The sequence below is a fragment of the Pinus tabuliformis genome, chromosome 4_1 (assembly GCF_031772625.1).
Source record: "Pinus tabuliformis cultivar Carrire ecotype Pingquan chromosome 4_1, CPIR1, whole genome shotgun sequence".
Taxonomy (NCBI): domain Eukaryota; kingdom Viridiplantae; phylum Streptophyta; class Pinopsida; order Pinales; family Pinaceae; genus Pinus; species Pinus tabuliformis.
Window position 1 is genome coordinate 634,172,410 of NC_142303.1, and position 21,843 is coordinate 634,194,252.

Genomic DNA, 21,843 nt, shown 5'->3' on the forward strand with positions numbered 1-21,843 from the left:
ATCTTAATATTTTTGATCTAATACATAATGCAAAATATAGAAATAAAGAATATATGAATGATTTTTCAGGTTCTTTCCTATGGTCTTATCTTTAATTTATTAAAAAATCAGTTCTCTTTGGCTTTTATGTCAACTAGAGATGTTATAAAACCAGCGCACAAAAAGATAGAAAAGATAGATCAACGCCTTAGAATTCAGCCTCTTCGAGGGGGCAACCTCCTTTACATTACACAAATGAATGATTCTTTGATGATTCAAATGAAAAAACCTCCTTTCTATATATAGGAGTCTAAGGAGTCACAATATAACCCAACCGACCTAACAATTATAATATAAAGGCACAAAAATAACAATAGAGGGATTATATGGGGCACAGTAATAACATGATGGGGACAACAAGGCACAACAATATTAATAAGGGGTACAACTACAATAATAATGGGGTAATCTCTAGTATTATAGGTACCTAACATGCCCCTCTCCTTCAAAAAAGTGTTGTCCTTAATGCTTGAGTAGTTCTAGATGCTTCTGTATAAAATTCTCATCCTCACATGTGGAATCTTCAGCAAATAAGTTCTTCCACTTGATGAGATACTTGGAAATTGATCGATTTTGTAGTTGTCGAGTTCTTGTTTCTATGACTGCTTCTAGTTCCAATATAATTTTTCCTTCCTTGTCAAGTTATGGCAATATTGTTTGAACTGGAGATCATAATAGTTTCATTTCAGTCATTGAATTTCATGATATCACCTTTCGTTTAGGAATTTCATCAAAGAGCTTCCTAGGATTAAATTCCATTCTTAATAATATATGCATCAACCTTATCACCATGTTGTGAAAGTGGAAAATGGCAACAAGTTGGTAGAATACTCATGAAGATGATGGGGTTTGACTTCACTCCTCATAATTGCATAGATGGTAAGACCCTCAGAGCTTCATCAAAATGCCCCCTGTCTATTTTGCAATCATTTAATTGCATGATATCACCTTTTGTTCAAGAATTTCATCTAAGAGCTTATGGTCTTCTCTACAATATCCATGTTGAGCATTCCCGCCTCGGGTAATTGGCAACCATTGGAAACGGTGATACCACATTTGGTTTAGACATTTACTTAAGTAGCATAGGTAGGTAGGGTGCCCCTATCTGCCATCTCCCTATAGAGTACTCTCTGTGCATCTTTTATAATACTAATTCCTATATCATTACATTAAGGCGTTTCCTTTGCAACATCTAATATAATTGCTAATTTAAATTCTATAAATTAGAATCCCAAATTATAAAAAAAATGGATATATGAATAATAACAATTTTTATCTTACCCAGTACAAAATGCATAACACGATCTAAGTCATAACCTATAAGACAAGTTACTTGCATTATCCAAATGGCCCTGCCCAAGAAAAAAGCAATTGGGAAATTGAAAATTTCCTTTGTTTTAATTTTACTTTTGTTAAAAAGTTTAGAAAGCCCTCTAAAATAGAGGAAAAGTCAATGAAAACAGAAAACAAGATACTTGGTGAAAATAGTCTAATTTTTATAAAAAGTGATTGATTTTTCTATTCAGGAAATTTTTAGATAAAATAAATTTTGAACATTAATTTTGTAAATGTGCAAGGCAGGATTTTACATAAATATGTTTTGAAAACATGAAAGGGTTTTAGATTTCAGTAAACATAAATTATTTTGAAGTGTATTTATCTATTTGGAAAGAGTCTTGCATAAATAAATTTTGAAATTATAAAAATATCTTAGATTCAAGTAAACATAGGTTTTAGAGGGGAGATTTGAGTGTAAAATTTTCTAGTTGAATTTTATTTGGAAGGGTGTTTTATTATTTACAATTAAAACTTATATAAAATTATAAAAAAAAGAAAAATAAAATCTAATATATAAATTGATTTATATTATTTAATTTTTTAAATTCAAATCCAAACCTAAACCCAAATCTAAATGAAATCTGAATTAGAACTTGGGAACTATGTCAAATCCAAACCTAAATGTAAATGAAATCTGAATTAGAGCGTGGTAACTATGTCAAAAACTGAAAGAGAGTAAAGAACAAGGATGAGTATCCTATTGTGTAATCCATGCCAAATAAGGGTCAGGAGTGTGGCTTTTCCCAATGCTTATCTCAATTTCAAATGGATAGAGTTCGTTATCCAGACAGGCATTTTATTCATAAATTAAATGTACATTGACAATGTAAGAAGAAGGGATTCGAATCGCTATGGGAAACATAGCAGTCATGAAGATAAATCGACACGAGGAAGAAGACGAGACGTTCCTGTAGTTGACCATCAGCTATAAAACGATACACAAATTCATACCTCGCGTTCCTGCTCTCATTGTCTAAACTCGACTGGTCCAAATGGAAATGACAGTGGGAATCGCAAATCAGGAGGAGCCCTTAGTTTCTGCTGATGCTGAGTGGTGGAATGGGTTGCCTGAATGTTTGCAAGTGGATGTTTTAGCTTGGTTGCCAGCGGATTCCCTTCCTACATATAGAAGGGTGTGCAGGGAATGGAACGCCCTTCTTTCATCTAGAAAATTCCTACGTGACTTATGGGTTAACGCGCCTGTTAACAGGAAGCCATGGCTAATTCTGTGGCCTCAATCCTCGAGAGAGCGTTGTCAGGCTTATTCCTTCTATAGAGGGACGTGGGAGCCCAGCTTCTCCCTTTCTTTCCTATCTAGACATGATGATCAAGTATCTTGGGAAGGATCAGCCGCGGGGAGGTTACTAGTAGTACGTCGAGGTTCCTTCTACGTTTGCAATCCTTACCGGGGAAAGTCCATCAAACTACCACGCATGACATCTGCACTCATTTTAGCCGGAGTGTTGACAAATGATCATAATAATAATAGGCTACCCATCTACAATGTCGTTTTCATCGGATGGAGAGCAAGCTCATATACACAAATAGTTGGAATATACAATTCCTCTGTAAATTCATGGACGATCGCGGGAGAGATTCCAAGTGATCTGGATGTAATCGATAATATGACATTCTGTGACGGTTATTTTTACTGTTTCTCCGTGCAACGTCTGCAACCTGGACCTGGCAGGATGCCCAGGATGCTCGTTTTCAGCATACAAGGTGGAGTAGAATTGCGAATTTGCGTCCTATCACCGTGGCCGGATATCTTAGTGAACAGTCCTGACTGTCAAGTATTCCCTCTCATCACCTGTGGCTCACGGGTTCTGGTGGTGACAGGCCAGCCTGAGCCGAATGGGTTGATTATTTGGGAATTTCGTCGAAATTCTTCACCGTTGTTGGAGGAGATTGCCCGGATGCCTCCAGATATAAGGGCGCGACTTACAGAGGTTTCTGATCACTTCTCGTGTCAAGGAGTGGGGGATTGTATTTGCTTCATCTCAATGCATGGAACGGCTGCTATTGTTTGCGTCTTCTATTTAGATTCAAAATTATGGAGATGGATTCCAAGCTGTGAATTAGGCGTCAATGCCCGTCATGACATCAATTGCATGGCCTTTCATCCGAGGCCCGATATGAGGATTAGGTGAAGCAAAGAATGGCAGGAATTCAGGAGATTAGCTCGACAATTTCAGTTACCATGCAACATCATTGATGAAGGGTCAAATTAATTCCACTTTTATGTCATTCCTATCATCTTTTAACAAAAGAATGCTTTTTTTCTTTTGGATATCCATTTATTTTTTAGTATCTTATGATTCAAATGTTCATTACACTTTCATGAATAGTACTAAGTTTTCTAGTTGTTACTGCACCATAAATTAATGGTGAAGAAATAAGGTCTGAGAAAAAGTTCCAGTATTAATCATAAGCAGAAACGTTATGTGAGTCCATTGCGGAATGGAAGTTTCACCATCTGAATTCGTACTATTTTAGTATCTTCGTTTGAAAAACCTGCAGTGTAGCCAATTTCATATCAGAAGGAGACTTTCATTTATTTTTCCATAATAGGTTTTTGTTGATTGATATTTGTTATGGGAGGTGATTTCAATATCCAATGCGGCTTTCTGTAAATGAGCTTTTAATTCTTTAGCCTGTATTTATGAATCAATATTAGTAGCATTGTTTAAACTTTATTTTCTGATAAGTATTTACATTTCAAATTTTTTCTTCATCATTGGGTGTGTTGACATTGTATTTATAAATCAATATTAATAACATTGTTTAAATTTTATTTTCTGATAAGTATTTACATTTCAAATTTTTTCTTCATCATAAATGATGGGTGATGGGTGTGTTGACATTCTTATCAATGATCTTTTAATTCTTTACTTTGTATTTATGAATCAATATTAATATCATTGCTTAAACTTTATTTTCTCATAAATATTTACATTTAAAAGGTGTGTTGACAATTTATATATAAATCTAGTTTTTATTAAACATAATAATAATATATTTATGAATTAACATTAATATCATTATTAATTTTATTTTCTTTTAAATTTTCCTTTCAGTAGATTTAAGATTTTACATTTAAATCTACTTTCTTTTATTAAAGGTGGTGACAATTTACATGATTGTTTGGGATGGTTTTTTTTATACGCGTAGTCTAATCTCCACAGATTTTCACGTTTCGAATTCCAACAACACGTTTCAACATAGGTCTACGACTTTGTTTTTCTTGCACCAACTATCTTTTAGTTCTAGCGTTTCTCGGCTGTTTTTCTTGCAGCATCTATCTTTTAGTTCCAGCATTCCTCAGCTATTTGCTGGACAAGTCCTTTAACAGCTCCAGAGGTAACAACCAACGTTTTAACGAATGCCCTTTAACAACTCCAAAGGTAACAACCAACGTTTTAACGAATGCCCTTTAACAACTCCAGAGGTAACAACCAACGTTTTAACAGCTCCAGAGGTAACAACCAACGTTTTAACGAATGCCCTTTAACAACTCCAGAGGTAACAACCAACGTTTTAACGAATGCTGCCAGAGTAAAGCGATAGCACTAAGCGGCTTGCATAGTGGATATTCTTACATCAGAGCATACATAACACACAACAAATTTATACTGAGAGACTTAGATGGAAATAGCAAAGAATAATTTCACAGACAGACAAATGGAGAAACAATGGAATAGATAAAACAATCACTAGAGAATACAAATCACTTAGCATTACATAACAAGCTTGGGCCTTGGGTTGCCTTCCTTGGCCAGAGAAATTACAAATTTATGGAGGTTGAAGAAGGATCTAGAATCCTATATGAGATTCAGATCGAGATCTAGAAATTAATGGCGGTGTAGAAGGATCTAGAATCCTGGAGATCTAGAAACTAATGGCGGTGTAGAAGGATCTAAAATCTTTCATGTGATTCATAAATTTGGCTTCACATTTAACACTTGCGAGTGACTGCACTCATCATTCTTGTTTGCCTATATTCATATCCTACAATAGTCATTCAAAATTTTCAAAAAAGAAGAAGGGCAGTGAACATAGTTTATCCGTAGTTATTTGGCATTAAAGTATGACTGTTGTTAGGGGAATAAGATTATGGAACTATACAAATTAGATTAAATTAAATGGTTATTGAATGTTTACAAGTATTCACTTTTAAATAGTCTAAGTTTTGCTTAATTTAATTAGAATTTTTTAATTAGATTTTAAATTTAGTAACTATAATATGAAGTTCTTGAATTTAAGATATATGTGAATTAGTTGATAAAGATTTTGATTACATATATATTTCAAGGCTGATTTCAGTATTACATTTATATTTATTTTTCTAATAAATTTCATACGTTTCCTATAGGAAAGAATTTTTTTAATAAAATTCATACATTTGCTATAGGAAAGAAGTATGTTTGAATATTAATGTAGTAAAAAGAAGTTTGTTCAAATATTAGTAAGAAAAATAGGTTTCATGAAATATTTATTGATAATTTTTAAAAAATTTAAAATATATATATAAGCTAAAAGTCATATTTATATTAGAATTAGATTTCAGGAATTTAAAATTTTTAATTATAAATAACCAAAAATTAATAATCTGAATATTCTTGATCTAATACATAATGCAAAATATAGAAATAAAGAATATATAAATGATTTTTCAGTTTCTTTCCTATGGTCTTATCTTTAATTTATTTAAAAATCATTTGTCTTTGGCCTTTAAACCAATTGGAGTTCAGAATAGTTTCATTTCAATATTCAATTTCATCGTCATTGTAATCTTTAATTGTTTCATTTCAATAGTGAGAAAACAATATATCATTTCTTAAATTAACCAAAATAAATTAATTTTAATAAAATTTCTAATTAATTAATCTTTCCTTTTTAACCAATTTCCATCCACATAATTCGTTAAATTAATTCTTAAAATAATATTAATTAATTCTTAAAAAAAATTAAATTAATTTTTAAATTAATATAAATTAATTTTGATTTTAGACTTTAACCATATTTAATAACGGTTATCCCTTTCTATATAAAAGCTCATCAACATCCATTTACACATACTCTATTTTCATGATGAATGGAATATACATCCAAAACCCTTTCTAAATAAACGCTCATCCTCATCCACATCCATTAAAATATATATATATATATGATAATAGCCCTATCAAAATATTAATTAATATTTTTTATATTTTATATTTTAAAATTCAAAAAAAATATTATTATATTTATATTTTTTTTAATATTTTATATGGTTAATACTAAATATTTTTATAAATATCTTTTATAATAATATATTAAAATTACTTTAATAATATTTCTTATAACAACGGATGTTTAACTTTATGATTCCTTTTAAATAACGAGAATAATTTTTCCTTTACGAGATGAACATGGATTTCGGTATTTACTATCTTTATCACGAGATGCTCTCATATTTGTGGATCAAAGTTCTATCTTAATTTTACTTTTATATGTGAAGTGTTCCTTTTTTAAATAAAGTTTTTAATTTAGGTTTTTAATAAGGTTGTTATTCTTATTTCTGCATTTAAGTTCAACGTGAATATGGAAAGTAAAGATAGTAAAAGTGACTTTCAAGTTAATCTTAATGAAGCAATTTAATGATTATGGGCATTGTTTTTGTGTTTTATATATTCTTTGTATACTTTCAATATATGGTCATGTTTGTTTTGTTTGTTTTTTCCTTTTTTATCATAGCTACATTTATTTTGTTTTTATTTTATTCGATAAATTTCAACAATATCATAACATAATAATTTACAAGTTAATAATTTGAGTGAAGGTTTTTATATTTCTAAATTTTTTATGGTAAAAGCATTGCCTAAAGTTATAGAAAGATAGTTTTATAGTGACAACCAAATCTCTATTGTGTGTTTCTTGAAGACTCTTTAACTCTTGAAAAAAGATACCTGGTAAGCTATTTGCAATGTTGGTATTGCATTATACTAAGAACCACACTTCATTTTCTTTAAAAATCCCAACGTACAGAATAGGTGTCTTCTAATAAATGTTGGGTAAACCATGATGCATATTGGTAATTCTATTCTTAATAATATTTGCATAACCTTTTCTGATTCGGATTTAAACAGGAACACAACAAATTACAGAGATAACCATATACACAAAGATGCAGTGGAAATAATACTTCATTTCATTAATGGAAAATATTGAAATATGCTTACAACTAGAAATGGAAATAAACCAGCTAGGGCGATGGTAGCTTATCTTTGAGAAGAGATGTGGTGGCTACATGCCTCTGAACTGTGTTACAATGAGGCTCGAAGGGCTATTTATTGTTGAGAAACAATGGAAAACCCTTAACATTCCAAAACCTAACCATAGGAGATGAAACGCCAAATTGTGGGCCCCGTTTGGGTAAATTGGTACATCAACTTCCCGGGGTCGAAACTTTGGCATACGATCTCCGTTTGACGCGTACAATAGCTCGTTAGAAAGATCTATCTGAGCACTACCAGTTTGGGAAGAGCAACATCGGTCCTTGGACCCATGTTGCCCCCAAATTTCCCAAAAAACGTCGTTTAGGGCTTCAAAACGGCTCCAGAAGTTCAGGAACCGAAAAACTGCTAAAAATAGTAAGTTGTGCTACAATTAAGGAAACTGAAAATGCTAAGAGAAACAATGGTGGGGGTCCAGGTGGACTTGGCAGGTGGCCACCAATATCCACCTGGATCATTCCTCCCCCCTTAGGAAGCAATGGTCCCCATTGCGTTGAGTTCCTCCATGAGATGAGGAAACTTTTGCCGAACTTGTTCCCTGGTGAGCCACTTGCCCTGCTGAAGGAGTTGGCATGCTTTGACAACTCAATACAGTTGGATATTTTGTTGGTGAGTGTTCTTGATCTGTGTGTCCATGATCCGATCAGTTGCAGCTTGTTCCATGCAATCTGGATTTAATTCTGTGGTTTTGAGCTATTCTGCAATGTCGGATGTGTCTAGCAATGGTGGAAAGTATGGCCGAAGGCGGTCCACATTGAACACTGGGTGCAAGCCAAGGAATGGGGGAATGCTGAGCTCAAATGCATTGTCTCCCATAGCCTTAGTAATGGTGGAAGGACCATATTGGAGTGGTCTAAATTTCCGATAGGCTCCAGTAAGGCGTTCCTTTTGCAAATGCAACCAGACTTTGTCGCCCACCTGAAACTTCTGTGGCACCCGATGTTGATCATGTCGCTGCTTGTACTTGGCATTTGATTTCTCCAGAATGTCATGGACCTGCTGGCGAATATGTTGGATGTGCTCAATGAAGCTGGTGGCCTTATCTGTTTCGGACTGGACATGAGCTGAATTTATGTGAGTAGCTGCAAGTGGCATGGCCACATCAATGGGGCATAGTGGTTGGAATCCCAAACCCACCTGAAAAGGGCTATGGCCAGTGGAGCTGTGAAGAGCTCAGTTGTAGCTGTGCTGAACATAGGGGAGGCTGTCGTCCCATGTGCGTGGATGCTTTGAGTTATACATGCGCAGAATGTGCACAATCATCCTATTGACAACCTCTGTCTGGCCATCCGTTTGAGGATGGAAGGCTGTGGACTTCGTGATTTTGGTGTCCAACATTGACCAGAGATTGGACCAAAATGTGCTTAGAAACCGACTATCCCGATCTAAGATGATAGACTGTGGGATCCCAAAGTGCACCCACACTCGTTCAAAGAAGAGTTTAGCAATGGCTTCTGCTATGATATTCTTCTTGCAGGCCGCCATAATGGCCATCTTCGAGAACCTGTTGACGACCACAAAAACACAGTCATTTCCATGCTTAGTGGAAGGAAGGTTTGACATGTAATCCATGGAGATGGATTCCCAAGGTCGACTAGGGGTAGGCAACGGGGTATAGAGGTCGTGCTTCTTAATGGTTGGTTTGGCAATGGCACAGGCAGTACATGATCTTATGTACTTCCCAACATCCTGTCGAAGATTCGGCCAATAGAAATAATTTTGCAGTACTGCCACTGTTTTCTTGACCCCGAAATGCCCAGCAGCCCGACTGTAGTGTGCTTCCCAAATCATCTTGGCACGCTCACTTGAAGGAACACAAAGGTGAACCAGGTGGCATAACAGGGCATCCTGGAGGTGAAAATCTGGAACATGTCGACCCTCCAAGAGTGTCTGGTATGTGTGGCCGAATTCTAGGTCGCTTTTGTAGAGAATTGGCCAATCAGAAGTCTCGTACCCACAAGAGTTGAGCACGATGGTTAACGCCATGATCGGTGGTCGACTGAGGCAATCTGCAACATTATTGGTGCTGCCCTTCTTATACTTGATATTCAAGTGGAACTGTTGCAGGTATGTAGACCACTTCTGATGGCGATCATTCTGCAATTTCCCTTGGGTCTGTATGAACTGCAGGGGTCGATGGTCTGTGTGGATGACCATTTCCTTCCCCAAAATGTAATGCTTCCACTGTCAGCAGGCCTGTACAATGGAATACATCTCTTTATCATAAGTGGGGTACTTCCGGACTGTGTCTGAAAGGGTTTCACTGTGATATGCCACTCGATGTCCATGTTGAGTAAGGACTACCCCAATAGCATAGTCAGAGGCATCTGTCTCGACCTCAAATGGTTGTTGTAAATCTGGTAACGCGAGCACTGGTGCCGTGCAGAGGCGATCCTTCAACTCCTTAAATGCCTTATGTTGAGATTCAGACCAAAAGAATTTTGCTTTCGCCCCTCCCTTGGTGACTTGACTCAAGGGCCAAGTAATATGAGAAAACCCCAACACGAACCTGCGGTATAAGTTGGCAAGACCTAGAAAGTTGCGGAGCTCTGTTAGAGTGGTTGGAGATGGCCAATCCCGAATGACTTGGATCTTGGCTGGATCGACATGCACCCCCTATTCATCAATGATGTATCCCAGATACTGAATCTCGGTCATGCCAAAAGTGCATTTCTCCAAATCGGCACATAGCTTGTGTTGCCATAGTGTTTGGAGAACCTGTAGGATGTGGTGGAGGTGCTCTTCCCAACTCTGGTTGAAGATCAGAATGTCATCCAAGTATACTGCTACAAAGGAGTTGGTGAATGGCCGCAAGATGTCATCCATTAGCCTCATGAAGGTTGTAAGAGCATTCGTCAATCCGAAAGGCATAACCAACCATTCGAAAAGGCCCTCCTTGGATTTGAAGGCAGTCTTCCACAAATCAGAGGGTTCGATTGGTACATGGTGATATCCTGACTTCAGATCGATCTTGCTGAAATATTTCGCCCCCTTTAGTTGGTCCAGGAGGTCATCAATCCGCGGTATCGGTTACCTATTATGGACAGTGATCTTGTTGAGTGCCTGATAGTCAATACAGAGTCTCCACGTCCCATCCTTCTTCTCTACCAACATGATCGAGCTCCCACAAGGCGATGAACTCGGACGGATGTGACCTTTCTGCAGGAGCTCCTGAATCTGCCTCTTGATTTCATTGTTCTCCAAAACGGAGCACTGATAAATTGGTCCATTGGGTAGTGGCGCAGCTGCGGTCAGATCGATGGAGTGCTTGACTTGACAGTGCATAGGAACCCCTGTAGGGGAGGTGAAGATGTCTTTGTACTCCTCCACAACCTTGTCCATCTGTAGTTGTCATGCAGAGGGACCCTTTCTGGAGGCCGCGACCACCGTCTTCTTCTTTCCTTGAGGGCGTATCATCAGGAAAACAAATTTCCTAGTTTTGGAAATGATCTTACTGCATTGTTTTGCAATAATCAAAGAGATGGCGGTAGGTGGTGCTACCTCTGGTATCCTGTACAACTTATTTCCAAATGTAATAATAACAGCACGGGGCCTTGATTCATACACAACATTGTCGCTTCCACAAGTATGGCTATCCTAATAATACATCACAAACTTCAAGGGGAGCAATGTCACACAATACCTCATCCGTGAAGGGCTTGATGTTGTATGGAAGGTGACACTACTAGCTCACACGAAGATCTTGTCCTTGGTGAAGCCACCCAATGGTGTATGGTTGTGGATGTGCTGTGGTCGGTAAGCCCAATCGCTTCACAACCTTTGCCGAAATGAGGTTCTTTTGACTCCCGCTATCAACAATGAACTATATCGGGGAGCCCTTTACCCACATTTGGGAGTGGAAGAGACGCTCCTCCTCCTCTGGATCTTCAGGTTCATTTTCCTGGATCTTGGCGGTAGCAACAGTGGCGTTGGGATCCGCATCAATGATCTGCTTCCCTTTGTCATTCCCCTTATCGGGTTCTGACTCGGAGTCAGAACATGCATCTGATTCTGAAACCTTTAGCTCAGCCACCAGTGACTGCTTGGCACGACACTCACTTGTGTTGTGAGTGGAGCTCTTATGGAACTCACACCATTTTCGAGTGTCCTTTTTCGGCTTCACGGCACTGTTCTTTTCTTGCAGCTTCGGCGGGTTGTCTTGGGATGTCCCGCCTTGGTTTTGTCCTTTTTTCTGTGGTTTAGGGGCACCTTTCCCCTGCTTTGGATTCGCAGATCTAAAGTCTCGCTTCTTTTGTTTAAACTTCTGATCGACCTTTACGGCATATCGGTATGCTGGGCCGAGCGAGGAGATGTTCAAGAATTGTATTTCTTCCTGGATGTACTCATGCAGGCAGCCACGGTATTTGAGTATCAAATGTTGCTCCGAATCCTTGATACCCAACTTTGTGCGAAGGGTATGGAAAAGATTGGTGAACTCCGGCACGTCTTGGTCCCTTCCCTGCCGTAGCGTGGTCCACTTTATGTATTCATCTTCATAGCTTCCGACAGGGTAGTACTGCTCCTTGATGGCATCCAGGAATGAATTTCAGGTGGGTGCGGCTGAAAATAGTGAGCCAGTACTTTCATCCTTCTACTCGCAGTAGGTTTCCCACCAGTCCTTGACATGGGGGGCTGCTTTGAGAAGAGCGAAAACAATCTTTTCCCAACTTGAAAATTCATGAACAGAAAAATAACCCTCTAGCAGATTTAACCATTTATCTATGGCATCTACATTTATCTGACCCTCGAATATGGGGATTTCAAAATTAACTTGTACCTTAAAGGGCGTGGCATTTCCAGAGTAGCTGTTGGAAGCCGATGGGTCGCTTCTGGGTAGCCGCTGAAGGATTTGGGCAAAGTTGTCCATCATCGCATTCCGTTGTCGCTTGAGGGCTTCTTCGAGCAAGATTTTGATGGGATCTACTGCCCCCTCGTCTTTCTTCTCATCCGCCATGGGAGGCCGTTGGGATTTGCGAGGCTGGTCTTGTAAAGGTTCAACCAGTTCAAGCCCTAACTCCTTATATCCCGACCTTGTTGGGGACATGCAAAGAAAAACAGAGAAAAAAGCAGACCGATCTGATACCACTGATTTGGATTTAAACAGGAACGCAACAAATTACAGAGATAACCATATACACAAAGATGCAGCGAAAATAATACTTCATTTCATTAATGGAAAATACTGAAATATGCTTACAACCAGAAATGGAAATAAACGAGCTAGGGCGATGGTAGCTTATCTCTGAGAAGAGATGTGGTGGCTACATGCCTCTGAACTGTGTTACAATGAGGCTCGAAGGGCTATTTATTGTTGAGAAACAATGGAAAACCGTTAACATTCCAAAACCTAACCTAGGAGATGAAACGCCAAACTGTGGGCCCCGTTTGGGTAAATTGGTACATCAACTTCCCGAGGTCGTAACTTTGGCATACAATCTCCATTTGATGCATACAATAGCTTGTTAGAAAGATCTATCTGAGCACTACCACTTTGGGAAGGGTAACATCAGTCCATGGACCCATGTTGCCCCCAGATTTCCCAAAAAACGTCGTTTAGGGCCTCAAAACGGCTCCATAAGTTTAGGACCCGAAAAACTGCTAAAAATAGTAAGTTGTGCTACAATTAAGGAAACTGAAAATGATGAGAGAAACAATGGTGGGGGTCCAGGTGGACTTGGCAAGTGGCCACCAATATCCACCTGGATCATTTTCACCATGTTGTGAAAGTGGAAAATGTAAACAAGTTGGTAGAATACTCATGAACATAATGGAGTTTGGCTTCACTCCTGATAATTGCATAGATGGTAAGAGCCTTAGAGCTTCATCAAAGTGATGGAGTTTGGCTTCACTAGTGATAATTGCATAGATGGTAAGAGCCTCAGAGCTTCATCAAAATACCCCCTGTGTATATTCTGCAATCATTGAATTCCATCTGCAATCATTAAATTTCATGATATCACCTTTCGTTCAGGAATTTCATCAAAAAGCTTCCTAAGATTAAATTCCATTCTTAATAATATATGCATCAACCTTATCACCATGTTGTTAAAGTGGAAAATGGCAACAAGTTGGTAGAATACTCATGAAGATGATGGGTTTGGCTTCACTCCTCGTAATTGCATAGATGGTAAGACCCTCAAAGCTTTCATCAAAATGCCCCATGTCTATTCTGCAACCATTTAATTCCATGATATCACCTTTTGTTCAAGAATTTCATCAAAGAGCTTATGGTCTTCTCTAAAATGTCCATGTTGAGCACAACTGCCTCGAGTAATTGGCCATCATTGGAAACGATGACACCATATTTGGTTTAGACATTTACTTAAGTAGTGTAGGTAGGTAGGGTGCCCCTATCTCCCATCTCCATATAGAATACTTTCCATGCATCTTCTATAATTCTAGTTCCTATATCATTACCTTAAGGCGTTTCCTTTGCAACATCTTATATAATTGCTAATTTAAATTCTATAAATTAGAATATCAGATTATAAAAAAATGGATATATGAGTAATAACAATTTTTATCTTACCCAGTACAAAATGCATAACACGATCTAAATCATAACCTATAAGACAAGTTACTTGCATTATCCAAATCACCCTGCCCAAGAAAAAAGTAATTGGGAAATTGAAAATTTCCTTTGTTTTAATTTTACTTTGGTTAAAAAGTTGAGAAAGCCATGGCTAATTCTATGGCCTCAATCCTCGAGAGAACGTTGTCAGGCTTATTCCTTCTATAGAGGGACGTGGGAGCCCAGCTTCTCCCTTTCTTTCCTATCTAGACATGATGATCAAGTATCTTGGTAAGGATTAGCCGCAGGGAGGTTACTAGTAGTACGTCGAGGTTCCTTCTACGTTTGCAATCCTTACTGGGGAAATTCCATCAAACTACCACGCATGATATCTGCACTCATTTTAGCCGGAGTGTTGACAAATGCTCATAATAATAATACGCTACACATCTACAATGTCGTTTTCATCGGATGGAGAACAAGCTCATATACACAAATAGTTGAAATATACAATTCCTCTGTAAATTCATGGACGATCGTGGGAGAGATTCCAAGTGATCTGGATGTAATCGATAATATGACATTCTGTGACGGTTATTTTTACTGTTTCTCCGTGCAACGTCTGCAACCTGGACCTGGAAAGATGCCCAGGATGCTCGTTTTCAACATACAAGGTGGAGTAGAATTGCGAATTTGCGTCCTATCACCGTGGCCGGGTATCTTAGTGAACAGTCTTGGCTGTCAAGTATTCCCTCTCATCACCTGTGGCTCACGGGTTCTGGTGGTGACAGGCCAGCCTGAGTCGAATGGGTTGATTATTTGGGAATTTCGTCGAAATTCTTCACCGTTGTGGGAGGAGATTGTGCGGATGCCTCCAGATATAAGGGCGCGACTTACAGAGGTTTCTGATCACTTCTTGTGTCAACGAGTGGGGGATTGCATTTGCTTCATCTCAATGTTGTCGGAATATTAATTCCAACTGCAGGTTGCAGACGCCGAGAGTTGGACAGCGACGGCGGGGAAGTCAGCCAGCACGCAACCCCGAAATCGCTTAATAAAACCACCAGGGCATATCGGACCGCCTTTGATCATAAAGTGGTTTCCGTATAATTGAGCCCGATAAAATGTAGTGCAGACACGTGGTTCTCTTCATACGTAAGCATAAGTAATTTCTCGGGCGCTAATGTTCAGCAGCAAAAGGCCTCCCGATATCCTTGTCAGCCGTCTGATGCAGCTCATCGATCTCCGTCGTCGATTGCTCCAAACCTGCATACGAGCCAACAATTAAATGCGTTGCATGGAGTAAATCAAACGTTTGACTCTCACTGCCGGTCCTGTCTGCAAAAGGATTTAAATGGAATTTATTGTGGTTCGTAAATGGTTGGCAGAACATTAAATTTCAAATTACACGGAGGTATGGGCATATGTCGGAGGTATGGGCTCATACGTAATATATCCTTTTTGTTTTGGCACACACATCGTATAGGTTAAGTTTTTTTTGTGTTGACCATTGTAAAAAAATGAGAGCGCGCGGGAGCTGAAGAGACTTGAAGTGTTGCACAGCAGTGCATAAATAAACCAGTTTCTCATTGTAATAAAAAGCATGTAGTGTGAGAGAGGATAATGCACAGCAGTGCTATCCGTAAAGAAAAACGTGGAGCGCATATGTTCTGGTGTAATTTTCTATGCAGTTGAATATATTGTAAAAATGAAGCAGGAGCCAAAGCCAAGAAAATGCACATCAGTGCATGAAGAAAAGAAAAGAGGGGAGCGTATATCGTTCTGTAACTTTTGTTGACTAGTGGTGAAGCTCACGGCAGCGAAAGAACAATGGAGATGCACAGCAGTGCATAGATCAGTGTTGATTTTTTTAATGTATTGGATATGCATTGAAATGCAAAAGAAAAGAGCCCACAGGTATTTTTGAAATTGTGAATGTAATGTAAAAGTTTACTGCATATGTAAATTTATTTTACAACAGTATATGTAAAATGTTTTTCACAGCAGTAAAGTAAAAAGGGGTTTTACAGCAGTAAACCCAGCACAGTAAATTCTCAGGTGGAGACAGAGTTTTGTTGAATATTGTTTTTGGTGAATCCCTCTCAGCAAAGAGGATGAATATGTATCAGAGTTGGCTGAATGTATTTTTGGTAAATCCCTCTCAGTGAAAGAGGATGAATATGTATCAGGCATTTATGTTTAATGAATAGAAATCATTTTTCTGGGTATGTAATACTCTGTTCCTCAGTCATTTTTTTAAAGCTTCCCTGTGCACAAAAAGATCCTGTGACAGCAGAACAGAGCAATGCCTCTGTGTGAGTTTTATTTGTGTGTTTTTGGGATTTTCTCAGAAAAACCCCCAACAGTGGTATCAGAGCTGGTCCAGGCTCTTTGAAGTGTCAAAGAAGCTGAAGGAAAGACTCTTGTTGCAGCAGCAGCAAAAGCTTCTCCAGCAGTGTGAAGTCTCAGCCAAAAGGATTCACGTATTTCTCAAATTAATTTTCTGTGTTGCTGTTGAAGAAACAGTGAGTCATTTTAAAAACACAGTGAAGAATTTCAAGCATATTTAAGAGTGCAAAAATGGCTAGCACCAACACCAGCAATAGCATGGGTATGCAACTCCCACTATTAAATGGAAAAAACTATGACTATTGGCCAATAGTTATGAGAGCTTTTCTTTTCTTAGAGGATTTATGGGAACTTGTTGAGGATGGTTTTGAAAAACCGGCAAATGATGATGAGTTTAATAGCTTAACTCAAGCAGAGAAAGAGATGTTGAAGAACTATAAGAAGGAGGATGCTAAGGCCCTCTACTTCTCGTATCGAGCAGTGGATGAGAGTGTGTTTCTAAGGATAGCAGCAGCTAATACATCCAGAGAAGCATGGGAAACTCTCAAGACAGCCTATCAAGGCATGGAGAAAGTGAAGACAGCAAAACCTCAGTTCATTGAGGAGAAAGCTTGTGATGAAAGCTTAGAGAAAACAGTGAATGATAAAAACTGTTTGACTCATAATGAAGATGATGAGGAGATGGCTGAAGTACATCCCCAAACAGCAGTGCCAACGCAAGGGCAGCAAGAGACACCCTTGAGGAGAAATGAACAAGAGGCAATAAATGAAGGTATGAATTATTTGTTTGCTTTATCCAGTCATGTTGATGACCTTGTTCATTTAGAAGATGGAGTTAAAAATAAGAAATGGACAGAACCCATGAATGGGAGAAAGGAATTAAAGTTCCTTGAAGATCTGTTTAAAGAATATAGAGTTCGATATGTAACTCTTGCCAAGATGGCTGAGATGGGCTTCACAGCCAAAACCCTTGTCAATATGACAGAGGAAGAGATTGAAGATTTGATGAAGACCCTGGTAGAACTTTATCGAATGAATCTTCTTATAGGGGAGAGATATGAAATTAAATCTCCCATGAGAGCAGAGAAAGAGCAGGTTGCTGATATTCTGACCAAACCATTGGATCAGAAAAGTTTCGAATTTTTGATGAAGTGTCTGGGTAGGACTGATAACCCAGCAGTTGAAATTAAAGGGGAGTGTTGGAATATTAATTCCAACTGCAGGTTGCAGATGCCGAGAGTTGGACAGCGATGGCAGGGAAGTCTTCAGCTGGATTCCGCCATCAACTCAGCTAGCACGCAACCCCGAAACCGCTTAACAAAACCACCAGGGCATATCGGACCGCCTTTGATCATAAAGTGGTTTCCGTATAATTGAGCCCGATAAAATATAGTGCAGACACGTGGTTCTCTGCATACGTAAGCAGAAGTCATTTCTCGGGCGCTAATGTTCAGCAGCAAAAGGCCTCCCGATATTCTTGTCAGCCGTCCGATGCAGCTCATCGATCTCCGCCGTCGATTGCTCCAAACCTGCATACGAGCCAACAATTAAATGCATTGCATGGAGTAAATCATATGTTTGACTCTCACTGCCGGTCCAATCTGCAAAAGGATTTAAATGGAATTTATTGTGGTTCGTAAATGGTTGGCAGAACATTAAGTTTCAAATTACACGGAGGTATGGGCTCATACATAATATATCTTTTGTTTTGGCGCACACATCGTATAGGTTAAGTTTTTTTTGTGTTGACCATTGTAAAAAAATGAGAGCGCGCGGGAGCTGAAGAGACTTGAAGTGTTGCACAGTGCATAAATAAACCAGTTTCTCATTGTAATAAAAAGCATGTAGTGTGAGAGAGGATAATGCACAACAATGCTATCCGTAAAGAAAAACGTGGAGCGCATATGTTCTGGTGTAATTTTTTATGCAGTTGAATATATTGTAAAAACGAAGCAGGAGCCAAAGCCAAGGAAATGCACAGCAGTGCATGAAGAAAAGAAAAGAGGGGAGCGTATATCGTTCAGTAACTTTTGTTGACTAGTGGTGAAGCTCGCGGCAGCGAAAGAACAATGGAGATGCACAGCAGTGCATAGATCAGTGTTGATTTTTTTAATGTATTGGATATGCATTGAAATGCAAAAGAAAAGAGCCCACAGGTATTTTTGAAATTGTGAATGTAATGTAAAAGTTTACTGCATATGTAAATTTATTTTACAGCAGTATATGTAAAATGTTTTTCACAGCAGTAAAGTAAAAAGGGGTTTTACAGCAGTAAACCCAGCACAGTAAATTCTCAGGTGGAGACAGAGTTTTGTTGAATATTGTTTTTGGTGAATCCCTCTCAGCAAAGAGGATGAATATGTATCAGAGTTGGCTGAATGTATTTTTGGTAAATCCCTCTCAGTGAAAGAGGATGAATATGTATCAGGCATTTATGTTTAATGAATAGAAATCATTTTTCTGGGTATGTAATACTTCCAGTGCCAAGTGTAGATTCAGTTGCAGGGCTCAGGCTCAATGAACCATATGAAATAAGTCACGGGCAACCACAGGTATCTTTTCTTCCCCTCGAAGAGCTATGCGTAAGACCTTTCCTTTGCTATAGGTAAGCAACGGAGATCGATCTATAGTGCATTCCGGGATCACCTTCCCTCCCTTCGGAATCCTACACCAATTATGAAATTCCAAATTCTGGAATCACCACTTAACCGGCCGGGCCCACCCCTCGCCCTCGTACCTCAGGCGAGCGGAGAAATCCCCTCGCCCGCCTCAGGAAAGGTAGAACCTTATCTTCTTCCCGATGAATAAGAATAGGGTAGCAGCACAGATTAGCATCATTGACCATGATGAACCACTAACACCCACCTTCCTTGTTGGGCCATTCACTGGAAAGACGCTCCAGCGACGTTATCCCTTGCACTAGGAAGCGCAAGCCCCTCCGGGACCTTACCCTTCGCTCGCTATGCTCAGGCTAAGTGCCTTATCGGGATTATTTCCGAGCCTGAGGCTCTGATCGATCGCTAGTTACGAAGCTATTCGAGGTCCACTGGTCTCGGGAAGGCTTATCACAGTCAGGTGCGGGGCAATTTCCCCCCTATATGACAATAAGAATAGGGGTGGGGCGAGATGAACCGAGGTTTCGTTCGCCACGGCTCCCCCATTCACTTGTCCGGTGAAGATAGTGGGGCTAAAAAGCCAAAACTACCTTCGTCATTAAGGTTGCCCCTTCCATCCACATAGCCTGCCTTGCCCCTCCCTATTTATTAGGCTACACGTATTGAAAGCCAGTAAGTAAGTCCATTGTGTACAGGCATAACCCCCTTGATTTCCAATAATCTAATTAATAATATGCGAAACAAACATACATTTTGATTGACGAGTTGCGCATATTGCTGTTTCACCGAGTGGGTGGGCTTGCCTATTTATATTGAGATTTAGATCAATATTTCTATTTATAAGTACGCGCCCCTATGGGAATATTGATATGTATATTTCTATTTCTATTTATATAAGTACGCGCCCCTATTTTGAAGTAGCTAGCTCGGAAGCGGGAGCAGAAAAAATAGATTGATCGCTGGCTATTCCGGGAATCCCACTTTTCTATGTCAGTAATATTAGACCGTAAAGGTAAGGTTATGCATTTGCGGAGGTTCAGAATTTGTGCATGCACTATAGATCTATAGCGCCTACACAAATTCTGTTCTGCCTTTATAAGTAGCGCCCGCCCCATTTTGATCATATCATGTAGTAGCAGATCTCGCTCAACAAGCGAGAGAATGGGAACTAGGGAGGGGTCTGGAGCAAAAAGCGCTATGCAGCATCAGTAATACCTCTCGGTTAGACCTATAGTAGCGAGGGGTATAACCTTGCGGCGAGGATAACCGGGGAAGGGATAACCCCTCGCGGACCGGTTCTTTCAGTCAACTGAGTTCTGTCTGGACGAATCAGCTTCTTGTCCAACTGGTAATGGCTCAATCTATAGATAGAGAGCCTTATGATGGGAAACTATCACGTTAGGTTTGGAGAGAGAAAGATGGTCTGGGGGAGCAGGAGCAAGCTTGTCCAAAGAACGGCCTGCCTGAATGACTACGGGATCATCAGTCTACTCTACCTCAATTCACCATTTTGAACCCCATACAGAAGGTTTTTCCGTACCAGCTTCTTCTACCCATACCGCAGTTGAAGCACCTAAAGGAGAATTTGGTGTGTTTCTGGTCAGTAATGGAAGCAATCGTCCCTATCGTCGTAGAATAAGAGCACCTGGCTCTGCCCATTTACAAGGACTCGATTCTATGTCCAAACATCACATGCCAGCAGATGTGGTCACCATAATTGGTACTCAAGATATTGTGTTTGGAGAGGTAGATAGATAGGACGGACTACTAGTTGCCGGGCCCTAGCTTTATTGCGAGCCAGAAACAACCTCACCTCCCTCAAAGATGGATGCGTATGTAAGTATTGAGGGGGAATAAAATAATACGTAACGTATTTCAAGCTAGGCGTAGCATATTGAAAGCTAGGCCATAGGTATATTGAAAGCTAGGAGTCACTAATGTCTTAGACAGGCTAGGCTACACGTATTGAAAGCCAGTAAGTAAGTCGAGTAAGTAAGTCGCGTAAGTAAGTAAGTAAGTAGAGTAAGTAGAGTAAGTAGAGTCAGTCGAGTAAGTAGAGTCAGTCGCGTAAGTAAGCAAGCGGGTGGAAGGAGAACCTGAAAAATCATTTTCGTTTCAAATGAATAAATAGGAAAGAAATGAATGAATGGGAAATGGAGATGGATGAACAATTTCTGGCTGGAAAGATAAGAAAATAGATAGATGGAGGCCCTCATATTTCCGCGATTGATTAAGGGGTGGGGGGGAAAAAGTGAGCGAATTGCATGTAGAGAGAATCGTAGGGGCTTATAGTTTAATTGGTTGAAACGTACCGCTCATAACGGTGATATTGTAGGTTCGAGCCCTACTAAGCCTATTCCTTTCTTTCCCCTACAGTAGAAGTCCCCGCTTCCGAACAAAGAGAGGATAGAAATTTATTGCTCGACCAAAGGGCCCCATATTACTTAGGGGCGGAGCCACTCACTATTCCGATGGTGAGGGGTCACTCACTATTCATATGGTGAGGTATTTCTCGCTCGACCATAAGGACCTTTAGGTGCTCGACCATAGGGAGAGGATGCGTAAGCAGGCTCGACTGTTAAGGCCGCCATCACCTTTAGGTGCTCGACCATAAGGGAGAGGGAGAGGGACGGAGTCACTTCATACTTCTCTCTCTCTAGCTAGGAAATCACTATCATTATATATGTCATTACGCCATACTGAACCTAAACTA

At 39.3% G+C, this 21,843-nt stretch overlaps 1 protein-coding gene across 1 annotated transcript; it reads left to right on the plus strand.

The window, feature by feature from the left end:
• Positions 1–2,375: 2,375 nt before the first annotated feature.
• On the plus strand, positions 2,376–3,527 carry LOC149177639 (F-box only protein 6-like). Its single transcript, XM_089421815.1, has one exon. The coding sequence runs from the start codon at positions 2,376–2,378 to the stop codon at positions 3,525–3,527; it is 1,152 nt and encodes a 383-aa protein (XP_089277941.1).
• The last annotated feature ends 18,316 nt before the right edge of the window (positions 3,528–21,843 follow it).

What these genes read in the sequence shown, in the direction of transcription:
- LOC149177639 (XM_089421815.1), top strand. Translation starts at nt 2,376, where the DNA reads ATGACAGTGGGAATCGCAAATCAGGAGGAGCCCTTAGTTTCTGCTGAT.